The 23,122-nt window shown below is 43.8% G+C and overlaps 2 protein-coding genes across 3 annotated transcripts in view; one reads left to right on the top strand and one right to left on the bottom strand.

Moving 5' to 3' along the window:
- Positions 1 to 10,720, top strand: part of ECM2 (extracellular matrix protein 2) — a 56,542-nt gene extending 45,822 nt beyond the window's left edge. For both annotated transcript variants that reach the window (XM_080668816.1, XM_080668815.1), the window contains exons 7-10: positions 113 to 270; positions 2,130 to 2,269; positions 3,228 to 3,554; positions 9,750 to 10,720. In XM_080668816.1, coding sequence (XP_080524942.1) covers positions 113 to 270; positions 2,130 to 2,269; positions 3,228 to 3,554; positions 9,750 to 9,918 — 794 coding nt within the window. In that variant the 3' untranslated portion in view covers positions 9,919 to 10,720. The remainder of the gene's footprint in view (positions 1 to 112; positions 271 to 2,129; positions 2,270 to 3,227; positions 3,555 to 9,749) is intronic.
- Positions 1 to 23,122, bottom strand: part of CENPP (centromere protein P) — a 275,842-nt gene that overhangs the window by 71,892 nt on the left and 180,828 nt on the right. The gene's annotated exons all lie outside the window — the stretch shown is intronic.

Below are 23,122 nucleotides of genomic sequence, written 5' to 3'. Positions count from 1 at the left end.
AATGCTCAACCACTGAACTTCACCAGCTGGGCTCACATGACCTTTTGAAATGTTATAGAAATTGCATGGTTTTCCAATTATCCTAATATTACAATAATTTTATTTTTTATAGGCTTAAGTCGATTGGTTACCTTAGAACTGGAAGGAAACAATCTCAGTGAAACCAATGTCAATCCTTTAGCTTTCAGACCTTTGAAGAGCCTGTCCTACCTGCGTCTGGGACGGAACAGATTTAGAATTATACCACAAGGTCTTCCTGCTTCTATCGAGGTACCAATATTTTTTTCTAATGTTTTATACTTTAAATACAGTATGCTACAAAACCCCCAAACCATACATTTTAAGAGATTATTGTGATGCATATTGAACTTGGTAGTTTTGATGCTGTGTACATAACTTATTATAATTTGAACACTGTTTTCTCTTCAAATTATATGAAATTATGAATCAAAGTTACAATTATGAGTAGAGACCCTTAAAAAAGTAAGAAATGGTCCTGATGACAGCTCGTCAGGAGAGGCTGGGAAATGAGTTTTCAACTTAAACAGAAACTCCAACCTCCAAAAATACCCTGACTTGCAAGATAGTTTTAACTGTCCCAACAGGACTGTGGCGCCCATCCCCAGCCTGCTCGGTCCAGAGCCCCTCCTGAACTAGCAGTGACCCTGCATGGATGGAAGCCATCCACTTCCTCTGCCGGCAGCCCCCACCTTCCCAGTTCTGACACTCCCACCCTGGCCCAAGGCTGCCCCATCTCACCCTCTCAGGAGATGCCCCTGCTGCAGAGGTGTGGCCACCAGGGCATGGGCTGGGAGCCCACTGCAGAGCTGCCTGGCACAGCCTTGGATGGCTGTGCCCTGACTGGGGCTCCTTTCACACTTTAAAAAAGTGCACAGTGATTGCATTTTACACAGTTTGGGAGCCACTGATCTAGTTTACACCCAAATGCACATGAAGGTAAAAGCAAACAGCTAAAAGTCTCTACCAATTTCTGATAAATAGCAAAATTAAGTGACAAAGAGAGGGAAATTTCTACAAAAGGAACAAAAAGTTACACTGAAGATACATACGAATTCTACTTCTGAATTCCAATATCCTTGTTGTGTGAAAACTTTCTCTAATGCCAAATGAAATCACATGTGAAGACAGCTAGCTGCTGAACATTAAAGTTCTAGTAAGCTTCACCCTGACATTAAATGAAAGCTCTTGGTGAGCTTTCATTTATTTTCAATACAAAAGCAAGTCCAGAAAACATGAGCCTAAAAATATTACAGACAGCACTTGCGAAGTGAGGCCAAGCTAGGACGAGTTCTCATCATGTTCGATGAGCATGTGACACTGGGCATGGCTGCTCATGTCCTAGGCCTGATTCTCTCTAGTGCTAAGTGGGATGATACTTTCTACCTATTTTCTCATCAAATGAAATAATTTATGTGAATAAAGTTTTATAAATTAGGAAAGCTTTATCCAATTATTATGGCATATGATATCTTGCAACATTTTATGGTTAAAAACTCTCTATAACAAAGAGGTAATATGCAAATTGATTGTCATGCCCTCACACAAGATGGCCACCCCCATGTGGTCACAACGTGGCCATCACAAGATGGCTGGCAGGGGAGGGCAGTTGGGAATGACCAGGCTGGCAGGGTAGGGCAGTTGAGGGGGACCAGGCCGGCAGAGGAGGGCAGTTGGGGGCGATTGGGCCAGCAGGGGAGGGCAGTTGGGGGCAATTGGGCCAGCGGGGGAGCAGTTAGGTGTCAATCAGGCTGGCAGGGGAGTGGTTAGAGGGTGATCAGGCTGGCAGGCAGGCAAGCGGTTGGGAGCCAGCAGTCCTGGATTGTGAGAGGGATCCCAGATTGGAGAGGGTGCAGGCTGGGCTGAGGGACCCCCCCGCCCCAGTGCACGAATTTCATGCACCGGGCCTCTAGTAATTAAATAAAATGATAGACAGTACATTTTCCTAATTAGAAAATTTGACAGCTTTGAGCATGAATTCCCTTGAGGGGGCAGTAAAGGCTTTAGATAATACTAATGAGAATAGCCTACAATGCTATTTTAATTTCTATAAAATTGAATGTATTTATCAACCAACAGGAAGAAATACAAGTCTTTTCTCTTAATTACAGGAATTATACCTAGAAAATAATCAAATTGAAGAAATAACTGAAATCTGTTTTAATCATACCAGAAATATCAATGTCATTATACTATGTTACAATAAAATTGAAGAAAATAGGATTGCTCCTTTAGCCTGGATAAACCAAGAGTAAGTATATGTTATAATTAGACTTTTTGAGACAATTCCTTCCTTCTGCCATTATTAATGAGGGTCTGAACATGGAGACACGAAGGAGGTGGCAGCATCCTTTCTTAGTGAACCCCAGAACATGGCCACCTTCATAGGGTTCAAATCCTTGATATGACTGGTATGATGATGACTGACTACGGTCACTAAGGCTGTGGACACTTGCCACATGCAAGTGCTGCACCAGCCACACGGAGCCTGCGCAGGGACACGAGGTCTGACCACCATGACATGCACTCTGTGGACCTCACTGGGCGGTCCTTCAGGAGTGACCCCTGCACAGAGTGAGGAAGGAACCTGCCCTTCTCCTCTCTCCCCTCAGGTGAAAGTGTTGGGCTGCACTGTCCCACACCCTCCAAACTATCTCTACCTCCAGTCTTACAAAATAGATGAGAATGCTTGGCCCGACAGCCTAGGCAAACAGCAGAGCCCATCTGCCCGGAGAGAAATGTGGCCCCAGCCACAGCCCTCACTGAAGGGGCCAGCGTGGAGGCCTTGCCATTCAGGACGGGGAGTAAGCCATGTGGGAAAGCAGGTTGAGCCCTGATCAGATGTGGAATAAGAAGAGAAAGTCCCCACATCACTGCCATTTCTTTGTGGGAACCATTGAAGACTTTAGGGATAGGCAATTTGATGTTGGCCAGAACTCCCTGGATTTCACTTCTGAGTCAAGTCTGACCTTAGGGATATTTGGGGACTTCCTTGAGCCTCATGGTTACCCCTCTGAATCCTGGTGCTCCTCTCTGTTGGAAACCAATTGGCTGTGCCCAGGTAAGCACATGCACAGCCACGGTGGCACTCGGTGGTATCCCTGCACCGAGTGCTGGCAGGAAAACCTGTAAGCATCCTGACTGACCTTGTCTAAACCTAGAGCTCACAGTCACTGCCCTGATGTACCACTGCTTTTACTTTGCTGCAGAAATCTCGAATCCATCGACCTTTCCTACAACAGGCTCTACCAAGTCCCCTCTTACCTCCCCAAGTCACTGCTGCACCTTGTGCTCCTGGGGAACAGGATTGAGCGCATTCCTGGCTACGTGTTTGGCCACATGGAGCCAGGCCTAGAATACCTGTACCTATCATTTAACAACCTCACTGATGACGGCGTGGACCGAGTCTCCTTCTATGGGGCTTACCATTCTCTGAGAGAGTTATTTCTGGATCACAATAACTTAAAGTCTATACCACCAGGAGTACAAGAAATGAAAGCACTACATTTTCTGAGGCTGAACAACAACAAGATACGGTAAAATTTTGGCTTTTTCAAGTACCCATTTAAATTGTTGCGACTGACAAAATATATGATTAAACTACCATGACATGATGTCTGGGATTTACTTTAAGAAAAAAAGTGATGAGAGTTACATTAAACCAGATTGGTAAATGTTAATAACTGTTGAAGCCAGAAGATAATACGTACATAAGAATTCATTGTTTTCTTCTAATGTTATATATTTGCAAACTTTCAGAGTAAAATTTTTCAAAGTAATATTATGTAACTAGAGGCCTGGTGCACGGATTCATGTACCAGGGGGGTTCCTCGGCCTGGCCTGTGGGGATCGGGCCAAAACCGGCTCTTTGACATCCCCTGAGGGGGCCCAGGTTGCGAGAGGACGCAGGCCAGGCTGAGGGACCCCACCAGTGCAAGATTGAGGCCAGGGAGGAACCGTGGGAGGGCTCCAGGGCATGTTGGGCCCAACTCGCCCCATCCCGACTGGCCGGACTCCAGCAGCAAGCTAACCTACTGGCCAGAGCGTCTACCCCGCTGGTGATCAGTATGCGTCATAGCAACTGTACAAACGGTTGAACGAACGGTGGGACACTTAGCATATTCAGCTTTTATATAGATAGATAGATACTTAGAACATTAAAAACAGGTTGAAATGGGGCATCAGGCATTAGATTATAGTGCTGCTTCCACCTTCACATATAATTATAAACACTAGCTTGTGGAACACAAAATCTAAATATATGCTAAAATTAAGATCACTTCTATCTAGATTCTTCTCAAGGCAAAATTCTAAATACATTTATGGAGACCCCGTATCCCTCATCTGTGGAGACACACTTTCTACATGTGTCCCTCTGCCCAGGGTGCATGAAAGCCAGGGTTCACCTGGAACCTTGGTTAGTGCATTAATAAGGGAGGCAGGTCACTGACCTTGTCCCTGAAGAATACCCCGACTCTTTTCCATAGTTCTCAAATTCCAAACACATTTAAACTCCCCCAGAAAACTAGACAGGGAAAGGATCAAGAGTTTCTAAAAGCCTGTGGAAGAGGTGAGGTGGCGTAGACTTTGTAAGATTTTGTTTCACAATATTTGGCTAAAACCCTTCTGAGGTCAGGCTATATGCTTGCTTCCTATTCCACTGCCTCAGGAGGCATCGGCCTGTTTGTACCGCTTTGGGGGGATTTAGGTGGCCACAGCCTCCATTATAACCTTCTCCTCCACACCCAAGCCAATGGCCTCACGCACAGATGACTGTTGCTTAAGCCTGTTATTTCCTTAGGGGTAATGGTGAATTTTTGTTTTTGTCATTCTTTCCATATTTGCTAGCTGGAATTCTTCTGTAAAGAAATTTTTCTTATCAACTAGGGCCACTTTGTTACTCTGAAAGGTGGGATAAATGATCAATTCTCTTTTTAAACTGACAGAAGAAAAAGCTGGTTACATATCTGGAAATATGAAAGGTGACAGATGTTAACTAAACTTACTGTGTCAACCATTTCCCAATATATACACACATCAAATCATTATGTTGTACATCTCAAATAATACAATATTATATGTCAATTACATCCTTATAAAACTGGAAAATTATAGACATATTATCCTCCTATCTAATGAAAGAGTAATATGCAAATTAACCATCACCCCGCTACACCCACAAGCCACGCCCACCAGCCAATCAGGAGCGAATATGCAAATAAACCCAACCAAGATGGCTACGGCCACAGAGAGCAGGAGGCAGGCTTGGGTTTCCCTGGCAATGGAGGAAGCCAAGCTTTCCGCATGCCCTTGCCGGCCTAGGCCTCCACTCAAGGCTACAAAGTTTCAATGATAGAAGATACATAAATCCAAACAGAAATGGCGTCAGCCATGGAGCTGGAAAGAGCAGGAGGCTGGGGTTGCCCGCGGTGATGGAGGAAGCCAAGCTTTCCACACACCCTGGCCGGCCCAGGCCTCCGCTTAAGGCTACAAAGTTTCAATTATAGAAGATACACACATCCCAACAGAAATGGCTGCCGCCACTGAGCAAGCAGAAGGCTTGGCTCCACTCCAGGCTACAAAGTTTCAATTGTAGAAGATAAATAAACCCCAGATACCAAGGCCTCCGCTTGGGTCTCCAGGGGGCATGGCCGGCCTGCAAACCACAGGCTCCTCGCCCAGGCCGCCCCACACCCCAAGGGAACCCCCACCCTGATCCAGGACACCCTTCAGGGCAAACCAGCTGGCCCCCACCTGGGCACCAGGCCTCTATCCTATCTAATAAAAGAGTAATATCCAGATTGACCATCACTCCAACACACAAGATGGCTGCCCCCATGTGGTCAAAGATCCTGTCCCCATGTGGACACAAGATGGCCAGCAAGGGAGGGCAGTTGGGAGGGACCAGGCCTGCAAGGGAGGGCAGTTGGGAAGGATCAGGCCCGCAAGGGAGGGCAGTTGGGGGCAATCAAGCCTGCAGGGGAGGGCAGTTAGGGGTGACCAGGCCTGCAGGGGAGGGCCGTTAGGGGCAAACAGGCTGGCAGGGGAGCAGTTAGGCATCAATCAGGCTGGCAGGGGAGTGGTTAGGGGGTGATCAGGCTGGCAGGCAGAAGCGGTTAGGGGCAATCAGGAAGGCAGGCAGGCGAGCAGTTGGGAGCCAGCAGTCCTGGATTGTGAGAGGGATGTCCGACTGCTCATTTAGGCCTGATCCCACCAGGATTGCGCTTAAACGGGCAGTCAGACATCCCTTGAGGGGGTCCCAGATTGGAGAGGGTGCAGGCTGGGCTGAGGGACACCCCACCGCCCGTGCACGAATTTCGTGCACCAGGCCTCTAGTATATAATAAAAGAGTAATACGCAAATTAACCATCACTCTGCTACACCCACAAGCCACGCCCACCAGCCAATCAGGAGCAAATATCAAATAATCCCAACCAAGATGGCTACGGCCACAGAGAGCAGGAGGCAGGCTTGGGTTTCCCTGGCAATGGAGAAAGCCAAGCTTTCCGCATGCCCTTGCCGGCCTAGGCCTCCACTCAAGGCTACAAAGTTTCAATGATAGAAGATACATAAACCCAAACAGAAATGGCGGCAGCCACGGAGATGGAAAGAGCAGGAGGCTAGGGTTGCCCCCGGTGATGGAGGAAGCCAAACTTTCCGCACACCCTGGCCGGCCCAGGCCTCCGCTTAAGGCTACAAAGTTTCAATTATAGAAGATACATAAATCCCCCCAAAAAAGGCTGCCACTACGGAGAGAGCAGAAGGCTTGGCTCCGCTCAAGGCTACAAAGTTTCAATTGTAGAAGATAAATAAACCCCAGATCCCAGGGCCTCCGCTTGGGTCGCCAGGGGGCGTGGCCGGCCTGCAAACCACCACAGGCCCCTCGCCCAGGCCGCCTCACGCCCCAAGGGAACCGCCACCCTGATCCCGGACACCCTTCAGGGCAAACCAGCTGGCCCCCACCCGGGCACCAGGCCTCTATCCTATCTAATAAAAGAGTAATATGCAGATTGACCATCACTCCAACACACAAGATGGCTGCCCCCATGTGATCAAAGATCCTGCCCCCATGTGGACACAAGATGGCCGCCACAAGATGGCCAGCAAGGGAGGGCAGTTGGGAGGGACCAGGCCTTAAAGGGAGGGCATTTGGGGTGATCAAGCCTGCAGGCGAGGGCAGTTAGGGGTGACCAAGCCGGCAGAGGAGGGAAGTTGGGGGCGACCAGGCCTGCAGGGGAAGGCGGTTGGGAGGGACCCAGGCCTGCAGGGGAGAGTAGTTAGGGGTGACCAGGCCTGCAGGGGAGGGCAGTTGTGGGAGATCAGGCCAGCAGGGAAGGGCAGTTGGGAGGAGTCCCAGATTGGAGAGGCTGCAGGCTGGGCTGAGGGACACCCCCCTCCCCTGTGCACGAATTTCATGCACCAGGCCTCTAGTATATGAATAAAAAGACTATAAAATATATTAAAATGTTAATAGTGGCTATCTCAGGGAAAAATTAATTGGTGATTGTTTTTGTTTTATTATTTTTGGCTCTCTCTCTCTCTGGAGAATCAACATGGACTTACGGTTTTACACATTCGGAATGTTTCAATCAATTGCAATTATTGCTCTTACACTGTCCTGTCTTTTGCCAATGGTAGCCGTTCAAGCTGGCTCCTATGTCCTTGGACTGTCCTCATTGCCCCTGGACAGTTAACTAGTACATTTCCTACTGCACACCTGTGCCTGCCTTGCTCCAGAGCCCAAGCTCCTCTCATGGGAGCAGTACCCAGAGGATCCAATCTGCACTCCACGCATGTTCCTCCCAAGTGTGTTGTGTTTTGAGGAATTTAAGTGGACTGCCAGAAAACATGCATTTTTTTTTGAAAACATGCATTTTGTAAAGAAAAAGAATGAATTTATACTGACATTCCCAATTCAAATCTAACATTACAGAGTATTCCTTTTGTTTTAAACTTATCTTACATTGAAAATCTAGGTTTCCAACAATATCAATTTACATTTATTATATTAAAATATGTAAACATTAGTATGAAAATGATAATACCATTATTATGAGTAACACAAGAGAATTTATGATATTTTTGGTAGCTCTATTTGTCTTTAAAAGTATGCTCCACAAAGAATGCATACCTAAAATACAGTCGTTTTATCTGTAACAATGTGTCAACAACTTAATACATACTCAGAAATGGTCTTTATTTTTGGTTTTTAGAAATTGTTATTTTTCTATTTAATATTATTTTTCCTAAGTTAAACATTTATATGAGTCCAACATCAAAACTGTATAACAAAGAAGTCTTTCTCCTATGTTTGTCCCTTACACTGTAATCCATCCTTCCCCATAGGTTAAATTTGTAAATTAACTTCTAGTTTATCCTTCCAGTATTTCTTTTTTTTTTTTTAAATATATTTTATTGATTTTTTTGCAGAGAGGAAGGGAGAGGGATAGAGAGTTAGAAACATCGATGAGAGAGAAACATCGATCAGCTGCCTCCTGCACGCCTCCTACTGGGGATGTGCCCACAACCAAGGTACATGCCCCTGACCGGAATCGAACCCGGGACCCTTCAGTCCCCAGGCCAACGCTCTATCCACTGAGCCAAACCGGTTAGGGCTATCCTTCCAGTATTTCTTTTGGAAAATACTGGAAGCATTTTCCAGTATTTCCAGTATGTAAATGCATACATGCATATTAATATTCCCCCATCTTCCCCATAATTACCATACAAATATTCCACAGAAGACTTCGTTTCCCTCTCTAGAGAATGTGCTTACTTTCACTCTTTACTTTTTAAAAATTATCATTATGTCAAGGCTATCATTCCATGTCAGTATATAAAAAATTTCCTCATTCCATTTTATAACTGAATAGCATTGCACTTTGCAGATATGTTATACAACCAGTTCCTTATTGATAAACATTTTATTGTTTCCATTCTTTTACTACTTATTACAAATGCCAAAATGCACAATTTTGTTCAATTGTTTTTTATTTTTCAGTCTAACTTCGGGATCAATTCCTAAAACTGGGATTGCAGGGTGATAAAATACACACGTAATTTTGCTAGATAATGCAAAAACCCTTTTGATGGAGCAGTGAATTCCTTTCAGTGGAGTTTGGTCCTCCACAGCCTCATTGTCAGGACATGTGGATGAGCTTTTGGACGTTTGGGTAGCAAGTCTGGTGAGAGTGATATGCCAGCATACTTTCAATTTACAGTTCTCTCATCATGAATGAAACCGAGCATCTTTTCACATTTACAAATTTCATTGTTTCTTTTGTGAACTAGTTACCTTCTTTTTTTTTTCTCTTTTCCCCTTTCCTTCTAGATTTTTAGGTCTTTGTATATAAGCCCTTTATCTGTGATAAAAGTTGCAAATATCTGCTCCTAGTTTTCCATTTGTCTTTTAAGTGCATTCTTTAACACCCAGTAGTCAATTTATTAACCTCATCTTTCAGTGCTTCTATTTTACGTCACAAGTAGGAAGATCTTCCCCGAACCCAGGGCACAACCATGCTTTTGTTATTCTAATACATTTATGTCTTCATTTACTCACATTTAGATCTTTGATGTATTCTGAATCTTTTCTGGTATATAATATAAAAAAGGGATCTAACTTTATTAAATGAAAAAATAAAATTTAAAAATAAATATAAAACTTAACTCCTAAATTATGAAGGCAGTATATTACTTGGACCATTTTGACTTTCATGTCTACTTTTCCTTAGGCATATTCTCCCAGAACAAATCTGCAATGCCAAAGAAGATGATGGTTCAACACTGGAACATCTTCATCTTGAAAACAATTATATTAAAAAAAGAGAAATATCATCCTATGCATTTTCATGCATAAGATTATATTCAAGTATTGTTCTTAAGCCACAGAATATAAAGTAATTCCACATTTCCTTTGTCAATTAAAACCTGTATTTATATATTTACTATAGCAGCATTTATCATCAAGAAAGACATCATGTTATGTTACATTCAGTATTATTACGTTAGTCTACTTGATTCATTAATCTAGAGATGAACAACCAAAAATATATCTAGAAGATTTAGTCTTCTAGAACTTTTAGCGAAGGCTTCAGTTTCATGCTTGAGAATGAAGCCATCCCCCTGCAGGGCTCCCTCAGGAAGCAGGAGGCTGTGCACTGCTGAGCAGACTGCGAGAATCTGGGACAAAGTATGCGTGTCCTTGACCAGCAGCCTGTGACCAGCGCTATCAGCAGACACCTGAAGGCCATTCACAAATCGTGTATGTTCTGGTTCAAAACCAGGAAGTGCACAGAAAAAAATTACAGGTGGAAGTTATGAATGAGTGTTCTGTTTATTACTCCAACATTAAAACAATAATGTATTAATTTTCTACCCTAGCTGGTTTGGCTCAGTGGATAGAGCGTCAGCCTGTGGACTGAAGGGTCCCGGGCTCGATTCTGGTCAAGGGCACATGCCCGGGTTGTGGGCTCGATCCTCACTAGGGGGCAGGCAGGAGGCAGCTGATCAATGATTCTCTCTCATCATTGATGTTTCCATCTCTCCCTCTCCCTTCCTCTCTAAGAAATCAATAAAATATTTTAAAATTTTTTTTCTTAAAGAACCGATGATACAATTATTTGTATAAGTACACTTAATTACTGGGTTAGCTTTAGTTTCTTCTATTAATTATATGTGTGAAATTAAAACACTATTGTAATGTTAATTTCCTGGTGTTGATAATTGTACTATGGTTATTAATGTGATTATTAATATTAGGGAAGCTGGGAGAAGGATACACATGTCCATACTATTTTGAAAGTTTTCTGCAAGTCTAAGAAGTGTAATAGTATATTAAGATTACCATATTTCTTTATTCAAGATCAAAAGATTTTATGAAAAGCAGTGGAATTTGCTTAAAATAGATGTTCTTTATCCTTGACTATACACTTACAAATGTAACCTAACGCATGAGATTTTGGAATCTTTGCTCTATTGGTCACACTTAGCACCCATCGTCCTTGCCCTGATTTGCTCAAGTGTATGTATCCTTTCACTCAGTTCAATTTAACATAAAACTATCAATAGTCACTATATACCAGACACTATCAAAACCATATATTAAAATTTTCAGTATGAAATGACCTTTTATCTTTATTCTAAAATAATTTATAATAGACACATATAGAAACTTTGTTAACTTCTTTGTTACTATCAGTTTTGTGTCTTGAAAGTTCCAGTCTTGGCACCCTTGCAGAGGCTATGCTAATCTTGAACTGCAGTTATTTAATCTTTTAATAGTTCTCTCACCACCGTCAGAACCTCCCAACCTCACCTCACAAGGCTGTTATGAGAAGCACAACATGAAAAGCATCTGGGAAGTATATATGCATGTGTGTACGTTTCATATAAAATTGAGAGCAACTAGCATATTCACCAAAGTTGATTATTACAGATAAAACTATTCCAAATTATACTAGGAATCAGGTATAATTATACCAGGAATCAGGTACCTGAGTGCCAATCTTGGTCATCCTAGCCAACTTGTGAAAAGTTCAGTTTACCCATTTGAGCATATAATTTCTAAGCCCTTCTTTCTAAGTCCCCTTGTCTTAATAGCTATTTTGAGATTATAACATAAATAAGAATAATAATGTGATGGAGACTGTTAGAATCAAAAGACAAGCCTTAAACTAGGTGGTTAAAAACAGAAAAATAATCTTATGGAACAAAAAGTTGAGATATATAACTAGTTTCAGAATGTAGGAGCATTAACTAATTTAAACTGGCCAAGTTGAATGTAAGAGACACGTAAAAATAAGAAGATATGGCTATCCATTCATTTAACAAGAAACCTTGTGCAGTGCTTCTTGCTATGTGAATATAACTGCATAGACCTACAGCGATTTTCAACTGGTATGCCTCAAGTATCTTAGAAAGATGCAATACCTGACTAGTCAGGGACACTGACCTCCTTTTCTCTTACATTGTCAAAAAGTGACAACAGCAGCCCAGCTGGTGTGGCTCAGTGGTTGAGTGTCGACCTGAGAACCAGGAGGTCACGGTTCAATTCTTGGTCAGGGCACATGCCCAAGTTGTGGGCTCGATCCCCAGTAGGGGGCACGCAGGAGGCAGCCAATCCATGATTCTCTCTCATCATGGATGGTTCTATATCTCTCTCCCTCTCCCTTTCTCTCTGAAATAAATAAAAATATACTTTAATAAAATGATAACAGCCATCAAACCAATAGCCATCCTGTGTGAATGAATCAAAATTATACCTATTTTTTTTTGTCAGATCGGCAAAAAAACACATATTTTTTGGTATACCACAAAATTTTAGTAATTAGTGTGTGCAATGAGATGAAAAATGTTAAAATCGCTGGTTAAAGGCAATCTAAGCAGTAAACAAAATCACTGTTGGAAGGGACTCAACCTGAATAAAGTGATTCAACAGATTTAGCATCCTGGGACAACATAGATGGATACTGAGCCTTTCCTACACTACTTTTTCATTCAACTTTAATCAGCTGTGTTCCAGATGCTATTCTTGAAAGGAACAGAGATAAGAAGATTAGATGAGCTGCTCTTGGAGCACCCAGTGTGGTAGGAGCAATAAGTAGGAAATCAAAAAGACAAGCAAACCAATAGGCAGGCAGAACAGGGTGGCGAAGCAATGAAGCATGGTGGGTCCTGAGCCCCCTCTTCCTGTGTCTCCCTGGCCCCAAGATTTAAGGGTGTCCAAGCCTCATGAGGCCCAGGAAGACTGAGCCATTCCCAGCAGCCTTGGAGGACAAGAGCCCAGGAGCACAGTGAGACCCTACTGTGCACTCAGGGACACCCTGTGGGGAGCAGAATCTCTAGGAAGGCTGAAAATCAGAATTACTGATGGAAGCTTTGTTCTTAAGTCAGAAGAAAAAATCAGTTATTTCAACTGATTTTACTATAATTAAAATATGAAATGTCTGGCACTGAACTTTTGCAGCCTTGAAATTTCATCATGCTTTGCATAGGAAGTTTTAAATACGTTTTTAAAAAAGTGATCAGTGTCCTTATAGAAAACATTCTTCACAATACAATGTTTAAAAAAACCATTGTATTGTAGATGTCCTGTTTGGCTTCAGAAGTATGCTATAATTACTAACACATATGTATACAAAGGAACTGCTGATCTAGTCATGGTCTGAAAATATTAATGGTGTCATCTTTGCACATATATACAAGGAACTACATTTTTAATTTTGAGACTTGGCTTATTATAGATAACTAGAGGCCCGGCCTGCACCTTCTCACAATCCGGGACCCCTAGGGGGACGGCAGTCGGACATCCCTCTTGCAATCCGGGACCACTAGCCCCCTAACTGCTGGCCTGCCTGCCTGCCTGATAGCCCCTAACCACTCTTCCTGCCTGCCTGATTGCCCCTAACCACTCGCCTGCCTGCCTGATCACCCCTAACTGCTAGCATGCCTGCCTGATCACCCCTAACCGCCTCTGTCTCAGCCCCCGCTGCCGTGGCTTCGTCCAGAAGGACGTCCAGAATGACGTGTGGAAGGTCGTTCGGCTGTCTGGTCTAATTAGCATATTACACTTTTATTATTATAGATACTATTTCAAAAAGCACTAAAGACATGATATGGTGAAGGCATGTATATCCTGGAATCATAAGGAAGTAACTGCCCCAGGATGGGGATACCTAGTGCCCACCTTGGTCCTGATGATGAATTGGGCAGTCGTTTCCCTTTCCTGGGACTCAATTAGCTCAACCACAGAGCAGCTGTGTGGACAGGCCAGTGCTAAGTGTGGCCCAGCAGGGGTCATGGGCCTGAGGAGGATGTATTCCTTAAGATTCTTCCTTTGGACGAAGCAGCTTTGCTACCATTGGAAAGAGCTAGCTGCCACTGCTCCTCCTTTGTTCCTTAAAACAAATGGAAAGGTACTATCTAAATAACATGCCAAGTTTTAAGATTCACAAAGAACATGCAGCCAAAGTCCCTGGCCCTCCTCTCACCTTCTGCCCAACAACCAGGCTGCAGAGTGTGACCTGAGCAAACGCTTCTCAGCGGCCAGGTCACAGGTGCCTGGATGCAGTCAAACTCGGTGTATCTGGGCAAGAAAGTTTAGTTGGTGTGTCTGTTCCTTCGAGCTCCAGCACCACAGAGCCTGAGCAGATCTGCAACAACCAAAGACTGCTGACCTTTGACCCTGAAAACCCTGAAAGGCAGTCAGCGGAGCGCAAGTTCTGCAGGATGGCTAGAGCGTGGCACAGACTAGGCTCATGCATCCTCCATCTCTGTCTGACTTTGGCCTTAACCTGCATCTGCTGATTGAAGTCCACAAAGCAGAAAGTCTGGGTGCCTGAGAATGGGCGTAGTGCACTTCTGAATTTGAGGGCACAGGTACCTGGTGTATTGGGTGCTGCCAAAAAGGGTGAGGAAGATGCAAGAACCGCTCCTTTGGCTCCCATTGTCAAATGACTCCATCATTTAGGAGTTGGCCTCATTAAGACAAAGTCAATTACTTCTTAAGATAACAGATTTTGACTAAAGATCCAAGATGGCAGAGGATTAAGTGAAGTTAGACTCATTTCCACCCAGGACCTAGCTGATGTTAACACTACTCCTAAACAACGGAAAGGAATCTGTACATTTTAAGGATCTGTACAGAAAAAGTGATAAACTGAACTGGAAAAGATTTATATATTCATAAAAATAATAAAGAATGATTTCTCTTATTAATATTTCCTGGTAAGAACATCAGAAAGCCTAGAGCATACTGTATAAACAAGTCACATTCTGACAACTGGTAATACTTAGGAATCAACTGGCTGCTCTGCATAACAGCAACATTGCCTAAGTCCCCAAAGCCATCATTTAAGCACACCATGGATCACTCGGTTCTTAGATGCTGACATAAAAGAATGAAATACTCAAATTCTGCTGTTTAAGTGAAAACTCCAAGGGCTGGGGTAAAACCCTCTACGATATCTATTCCACCACATTCCCTTATTTAGGAAACAGTGTCCTCATAGGAGAAGTATTTACAGACTGACGACGATAACTGTTCCTGTCTGCAGTTGAATGAGGTAAGCTTAAAATTCAAAAACATTAAAAGTACCCGTGAAGAGTCAGAAGTTCCGGCCAGCTCTAACTTATGCCAGATGACTCGGGGCCCCTACATCCTAGAAGTCAACGGAACATGTGGTTCATCTTTTGTAACTAAATAGGAATGAGCATCATGGTTCTGAACTGGAATGCCTTTAGCTGTGGACTTGGCCAAGTCATACTCTGATTTCTAGTTTGCCACATCCCTTCAATTGGGGGAACAACATCTATCTCCCAAGGCTGCGGGGGAAGGTTGAACGAGGTGACGTCCATGAGAGTGCCAGGCACTCGGTGAATGTCAGGTCAGGGGCTGGGAAACCAGCAGGCAGGAAGGTTCAGTGACTTGTTCAAGGCTGCCAGGCCTCTAACATGGTAGATACTAATTATTCAAGGAACTTCATTCCTTACAGTGTGAAATATAGTGGGAGAATGGCGGGCCTATCACACCAGGACGGAGTCAGCGTGCACTCTCGGACAAGGGCCAGGCTCCAGTGGGACCCACAGCGGTGCACACAGCGACCCAGGCGTGAGGGCCTGTCCTGAGTCACGCCCGCCCACATCCATCTCCCAGTGCAGGTGGCCCAGGGCAGCGCTCGCGAGCAGGGGCCTCCCCTCCGTAAATGCCGAGTCTGAACTACTCCTTGTCATACACTTGGGAAAAGTTTAGGAGCAGATTTTTTTTTACTGGGGAGTTTAATTATTTCATTACTGCCCCTGTGACTGAACCTAATCCAACAGATCCAGAGGCATTTATAAAAAAATTTTAGCAAAACTAAAACAGACATGCTCAGTCCTATACATCCAAACAACACGTCAGCACGTTCTAACTCATGACCCAGGTTCGAGCGGCCTCGTGCTGCACAGAAGCAGCGGAGACTGTACGCCGGGTGACATTTGCTCTGCCCCCAGCTGTTTACAGAGAAGGGAATGTTTCTCACTTGATGAAGAGCTTAGTGATCACTGAACTAAAAAAAAAAGCATGACTATTTCTTCTTTGAAGTTATGTTTCTTTTTCTACATTAACATGGAGATAAAATCAAGCCTTACTATCTAGCATATTTTTTCCTTTGCACAAAATGTGAGGAATGTGAGTACACACAAGGGAAAACAGACTGCTTTAAACATAACACGCGATTGCACTAAACACACATTAGTTTGGAAGAGAAATACATCATATTATTAAAATGTCATTGTGTGTTCCTAAGTAACAGGATCTCTGTGGGCAAATAAACTTACATTAAACTATCAGCTGATGTAAGCAAATCTTTTAAAAAAAATTTTATTAAATTTATTTGGGTGATATTGGTTAATAGGATCATATAGGTTTCAAGTGTACATTTCTATGATACATGATTTGTATATTGCATTGTGTGCCAACATAAGCAAATCTTTTTGTAAGTAAGATTCTGATGAAGGTTCATTTGTTTTGAGTAAGTTGAAAATTACGTTCACAATTACCAAATGTATACGTGCACTGTCTGAAAGACAAATTTAACTACTACTGTGGTACTCAGAATAAAGATTGCACTATAAATTGTAAATCTATTATAGGGCAATAGTTCCTAACTATTTGAAGGATGGACACCTTTGACAATATCATGAAAACTATAATGAGCCCTCTATACAGAAAAATACTTTGCATGTTATCAAAAGATTTATATAACCTTTCACAAATTCTCTAAGGATTCATGTACTCCAGATTAAGAATCCCTTCTAGGGTAACTCCTTAATTAACTTAAAGTAAGTTTTACATGTAAATATTTAATTAGAGGTAAGGACACAACAAAGAGTTAAAATTACTTTTAAGGCAAACTGCCTTATTTCCAACAATTATTTAGCATTTATTCCTCCTTTATTTAGGAATATTTCTAAGGCCACATAAAAGTTAAAAGAATTATATAATGAACATCTTTATACTCTTCACCTACATTCACCAATTAATAGTATTTTTTCACATTCATTTTATCTCTTTGCATATCCATATATCTATACATCTACACATATATATGTATGTACTTGCAGGGGACAGGGTCTGGACCATTTGAATGTAAGTTGTAGATATTATAACATATCACTTCCCTATGAATCTTTTAAGAACATTTTCTTACATAACCATGAGACAATGATCACATCCTCTCACATTATGAAACCCAAGAAATTTAACATTAACTATCACCTAACATACAGTCTATATTCAGATTCCCCAAAATATCCCAAAAATTTCCTAATTTCCTGTATATGTGTGTGTATAGTTCAAGATCTAACTGAGCTCACATCCTGACCCTTTCATCTTCTCTAGAGTAGCAATTTCTTAATTTTGTTTAAGGGTCCAAGTCAGCTATATTGTAGAATGTCACTTAATCTGCATTTGCCCAATTGTTTCCTCAAGATTAAATTTAGTCAAAACATTTTTGGAAAGAATCCTACATAGGTGATGTCACATGCTTCTTTTTGCATCCTAACAGGAGGCTCAAAATGCCAGGCTGGCCTGTTAGTGGCGATGCTGAGACGTTAAGGTAAGGTGGGATCTTTATCACCTTGTAATCCTATACATTAAACCCTAATATGCAAATTGACCGAATGGCAGAACGACCAGTTGCTATGACACATACTGACCACCAGGGGGCAGACGCTCAGCGCAGGAGCTGTCCCTTGGTGGTCAGTGCGCTCCCATAGGGGGAGCACCACTCAGCCAGAAGCCAGGCTCACGGCTGATGAGCACAACAGCAGTGGGGGAGCCTCTCCTGCCTCCGCTGTAGGTGGGTGGTAAGGAGCGAGGGGGTCCTGGACTGTGAGAGGGCGCAGGCTGGGCTGAGGGACCACCCCCCCCCAAGTGCACGAATTTCATGCACCAGGCCTCTAAGAGATAATCTGCAAGGTAAGACTTTGGATCTCTGTGAATATCTTGCCATCCATATCCTTTCACTCAGTGGTTTCAGCTTCCATTTATTACCTTTGCCTTAATTACTATACTGGAGGGTACATGGAGGCGATTTTTCCTTTTTCAAATTTTTATTTACTGATTTTAGAGAGAGAAAACCATCGATCTTGTGTAACACTTACTCATGCACTCACTGGCTGGCTTGTGCATGTGCCTGCCCGGGATGGAGCCACAGCGGGGACTTTGTCCTCCTGTGTTCACCAGTCAGCATACTTCTCCAGGAGCTCTGATTCTTTTCTCTTGTTATTATACAAAAGATTTTGCATCTGACATGTTATAACCCATTGCCATCCTTATTCGTCTGTGGGTGTTCAAACTCCTTTCCCAGTTTCTATGTTCTGTTTACACAACTACAGTAATCTCTGTTCACTTTCATGCCTGCTGGCATGCCGAGATGCTTTAAGCATGACTCATACTTTCCTGGCCCCACCTGGTCCTTCTAGTGGGAAACAGTCCCTAACAGTGGAACAAACTGGGCAATTTATTTAAAACAAAACCTTTACTTGTAACCATTCTTCAAAACAAACTGACTTTTCAGGCATCATTTTAAAATATTATAAATCCACATAACATTTTAAACTAAATTGTATAAGTCCTTCATTCTTCATAAACTTACTTCATTCTAAATGACAATTTATGGCATAAATTTGTTTTCAAGGGAAATCTCCCTCAACTGCGCATCACAGAAGTGAGTGCTCAACGGCACAGGGGACAGAGGGAGGGAGGCCCATGTGAGGGAGGTCACTGCCCTGAGTTGGAATCGCACAGGAATTAAGAGCTGACTTTGTCAGATTGATTTTTGAAGATATTCTGTAAATTTGGATTTGATAGAAAATTTCCTCATTTTAAAAAACACCATATGCTCCAAACAAAACACATCTATAGCCTCCATCCTGCCCGTGGGCCATGACCTGCAGTATATCATCAATTCATTATGAACCACAAAGCCGCCTGGTCCACCCTGAAGGATACCTGAGCATTCCACCCCACCCAGAAAACACCATCCAGAAAATCAAAGCCATTCCTTTCAGAAATCTGTGAATGTGTGCTATATACAACCTTTATGTTATGGATAAAGAACACACATTCTTTACCATATTCTTCCGTGTATAAGATGCCCTTATGTATAAGATGCCCCACACTTTTCCAACCAAAATTAAGAAATCAATATTTGAGCCCTAACCGGTTTGGCTCGGTGGATAGAGCGTCGGCCTGCGGACTCAAGGGTCCCAGGTTCGATTCCGGCCAAGGGCATGTACCTTGGTTGCAGGCACATACCCAGTAGGGGGTGTGCAGGAGGCAGCTGATCGATGTTTGTCTCTCATCGATGTTTCTAGCTCTCTATCCCTCTCCCTTCCTCTCTGTTAAAAATCAATAAAATATATATATAAAAAAAGAAATCAATATTTGAAAAATAAAACAGAACACATTTTTATTTAGTAATTACCACAGGTAATGTTTACATACCGGTACTATGATATCATGCAGCATATCACTTTATACAGCCTCTACTGCATCACTGCTCTCTTCTTCATCACTGTTAGTTACAGACATAACACTTTCTCCAACTTCTATTGCATCACTGCTGTCTTCTGAGTCCCTGTCTCTATATGTGAGATCATCCTCATAAACTGGTGGCATTTCCTGAGCTAACTTTGTTCATGTTCTCATGGCCAACTCTTCTCTCCTCATGAAATTGAAGCACCATTTTGCCTTTCCTGTAAAATCAACAATGTTCATTTCGCTTGCAAACATCCTTGCCTGACACTGAATAAGCTTGGTTGACACACACAAGCCACTCTGGCACTGCTCCATAATCCAAGCCTTAAGCCTCTGCTCCACATTTGCCCATTTTGCTGGTTTTGCTCTTAAGGACTTCTTTTTTGGTATCTTCAGGAGTTGTTCTTCCTCTTTTCTCCACTGTCTGATCATACTCTCAGTGAGAGGAGGTCCAAATTGTCTCTCTGCAGCTCTATTCCCATGCTCTTTTGCAGAGCTGATTACATTCAGTTTGAATTTTGCAGAGTAAGACAATTGCTTACTGGTATTTACCTTTTTATTTTTTGACATTTTTACAGGCTCAGAATGCTCAGGTCCCTGTTGCATCTGCACAATCTCCACCTCCACCTCCAATTACAGCATCAGCTGACATCAGTAACAATAAGGCTCGTGATTGGAGGAAGCCTGTTAGACAAGGTATGGGCAGATATGCACCTTTGAGGCTCCCTCCTTAGCTGACTTCCGTGTATAAGACGCCCCTCGATTTTCAGTCTAATGATTTTAGGAAAAATTAGTGTCTTATACACAGAAAAATATGGCATATCACAGGAGTCAATGGCCTAGACCAGTGGTTCTCAACCTTTCTAATGCCGCGACCCTTTAATACAGTTCCTCATGTTGTGGTGACCCCCAACCATAAAATTATTTTCGTTGCTACTTCATAACTGTAATTTTGCTACTGTTATGAATCGTAATGTAAATATCTGTGTTTTCCGGTGGTCTTAGGTGACCCTGCTAGCAGTTCTCAACCTGTGGGTCGTGACCCCTTTCACAGGGGTCGCCTAAGACCATCGGAAAACACAGATATTTACATTACGATTCATAACAGTAGCAAAATTACAGTTATGAAGTAGCAACGAAAATAATTTTATGGTTGGGGGTCACCACAACATGAGGAACTGTATTAAAGGGTCGCGGCATTAGAAAGGTTGAGAACCACTGGTCTAGACATTCTTAAACTATGTATTTATTTGCAAGGCACTCCCACACAGCCCTCAGGGCTTCTCTTTGACTGACCACCCTGCCAGTCCCATTTTGCTTTTCTCCACAGCACTCACATCACTCACAAAGAAGGAACAGGCCGACTTCCTGGTAGCTCTGACCACATGAGAGTGACACAATCTACTCCAACATGCTTAGAAGGCAAGCACAGAAGAGGAGACACCAGATACTGGCTGCTGAACACCACAAAGTCAACCCCTGAGTGACACTGAGCTCCGAAGGCGCACCTCTAATCCACATGCATTGGACTCTTAATTTGAATGAGATGGTTTCTCAGGTCTTTTCCAGCTCATTTTGGGCTTGGACCACTCCATTTCCACAGCAGGAGGTGGTCAGGAAAGGGTCTTAGAAATTATAAATGTGCTTGGCTAGAGGCCCGGTGCACAAAATCCGTGCATGGGGGGGAGGCGTCCCCTCAGCCCAGCCTGCACCCTCTCCAATCTGGGACATCCCTCTCACAATCTGGGACCTCTGGCTCCTAACTGCTCACCTGCCTGCCTGCCTGATGGCCCCTAACTGGCCCCCCCCTGCCAGCCTGATTACCTCTAACCACCTCTGCCTGCTGGCCTGGTTTCCCCTTACTGCTCCCCCCCTCCCTGCCAATCTGGTTGCCCCTTACTGCCCCTCTGCTGGCCTGGTCACCCCCAACTGCCCCCCCTGCCGGCCTGGTCTCCCCCAACTACCCCCCCGCCGTCCTGGTTGCCCCCAACTGAGCCCCTGCCGGCCTGGTCACCCCCAACTGCTCCCCCGTCAGCCTGGTTGCCCCCAATTGCCCCCCCCCCGCTGGCCTGATTGCCCCCAACAGCTCCGCCAGCCTGGTTGCCCCCAACTGCCCCCCCCCCCCCGCTGGCCTGGCCGCCCCACGCAGCCTGCTGTTCAGTCGTTTGGTTGTCCCTCACTAACCCCCCCCCCAAACCGGCCTGGTTGTAGGCAGCCATCTTGTGAGGGTGTGAGGGTCAATTTGCATATTACCTCTTTATTATATAGGATAGCTGAAATATATCAGGTCATGCAAGAAATTTGTGTTTGAAGTTCCTTTTATAGCAATCCATGTCTGTGTTCATAAAATATTAGTACAAAGATTATTACATTTTCAGTTTTGTAATTTATTTTCCTGTTTACCATGTAATAACGTGCTGGTTATTCATGATTCCTAACAATATTGTTTGATATAGTAAAAGTGACTCTGTGATATTTAGAGCAAAGCCTGATGAAGCAAAACCAAACAATACAAATAACAAACATGTGGGAAGGATCGAGTCCCTTCCACAGAACCCTGACAGAAACCCGAGCAGGACATTAGCTTCTCACACTCTGTTAGGGAAGAGGAGGAACACTGTAGTGTCTGGAACACCTGCGAAGCTGTGGGGGAAACTTCAGGTCTTTCCAAATGGAGTCCACGCCTGCTGGGCCATCTCCATAGCTGTGAGGTGCAGTCCCAAGACTATGGAGGGTTTGTGCCCTGGAGGGGTCCCTAGCCACACTCTCTGCAGATTAGAGGGAATAAACCATCTGCAACGCCACCAGCATGATGCTCTAGCGGCCAGGCGTCCTCAAATTACGGCCCGCGGGCCACATGCGGCCCGCCGAGGACATTTATCCGGCCCGCCGGGTGCCGCTGCCTGTCCTGCTTAGCAGCCGACTCGTCCCGGGCCCACAGTGCGCATAGGAATTTGTTCATAGTTTTTTTTTTTTAAACTATAGTCCGGCCCTCCAACGGTCTGAGGGACAGTGAACTGGCCCCCTGTTTAAAAAGTTTGAGGACCCCTGCTCTAGCCCTTTGCCCAGATCAAAGCAAGATGCTGGAGGAAGATAAGCTTAGAGCTCACGAGAGGAGAGAGAAAATGGCTGTCACACACCTTTACAAAACCACCTCCCCCAGTGCCTCCTAGCTCCGCAGGCAGAGGCAGAACCCACCTGGAAGAGCTGTGCAGAGGACAGGCCTGAAAGGAGAGTGGCATGGGCACTCGGGTGAGCAAAGGCCAAGGCAGAGAGTGGGGCACACGCTGCACCGAGAGGAAGAGCTGCCCCTCCGCCCAGCCCAACAGTGCCTCGTAAAAGGAGGGGCGCACACTGACAAAGCTTTACTTTGCAAGAGAAGCTGAAGCTTTTAAGTACAGCCATTGCATATAACAAAACTTCATACACACGAGCCTCAGACAAAGAATGTTCGAATGTCCATAGCTGCGCTACAAATGGGAAAGAACCCAGTTGACTATATATAAAGTATGTAATTTGTGGCATATTCACACAATAGAACACCATACAATAATGACAATGAACAAATAATTGCTAACCAAA

Source organism: Plecotus auritus (genome assembly GCF_963455305.1).
Source record: "Plecotus auritus genome assembly, chromosome: 5".
Classification (NCBI taxonomy): domain Eukaryota; kingdom Metazoa; phylum Chordata; class Mammalia; order Chiroptera; family Vespertilionidae; genus Plecotus; species Plecotus auritus.
The sequence above is the reverse complement of the archived record's forward strand: the minus strand, read 5'-3'. Positions and strand labels throughout refer to the sequence as shown.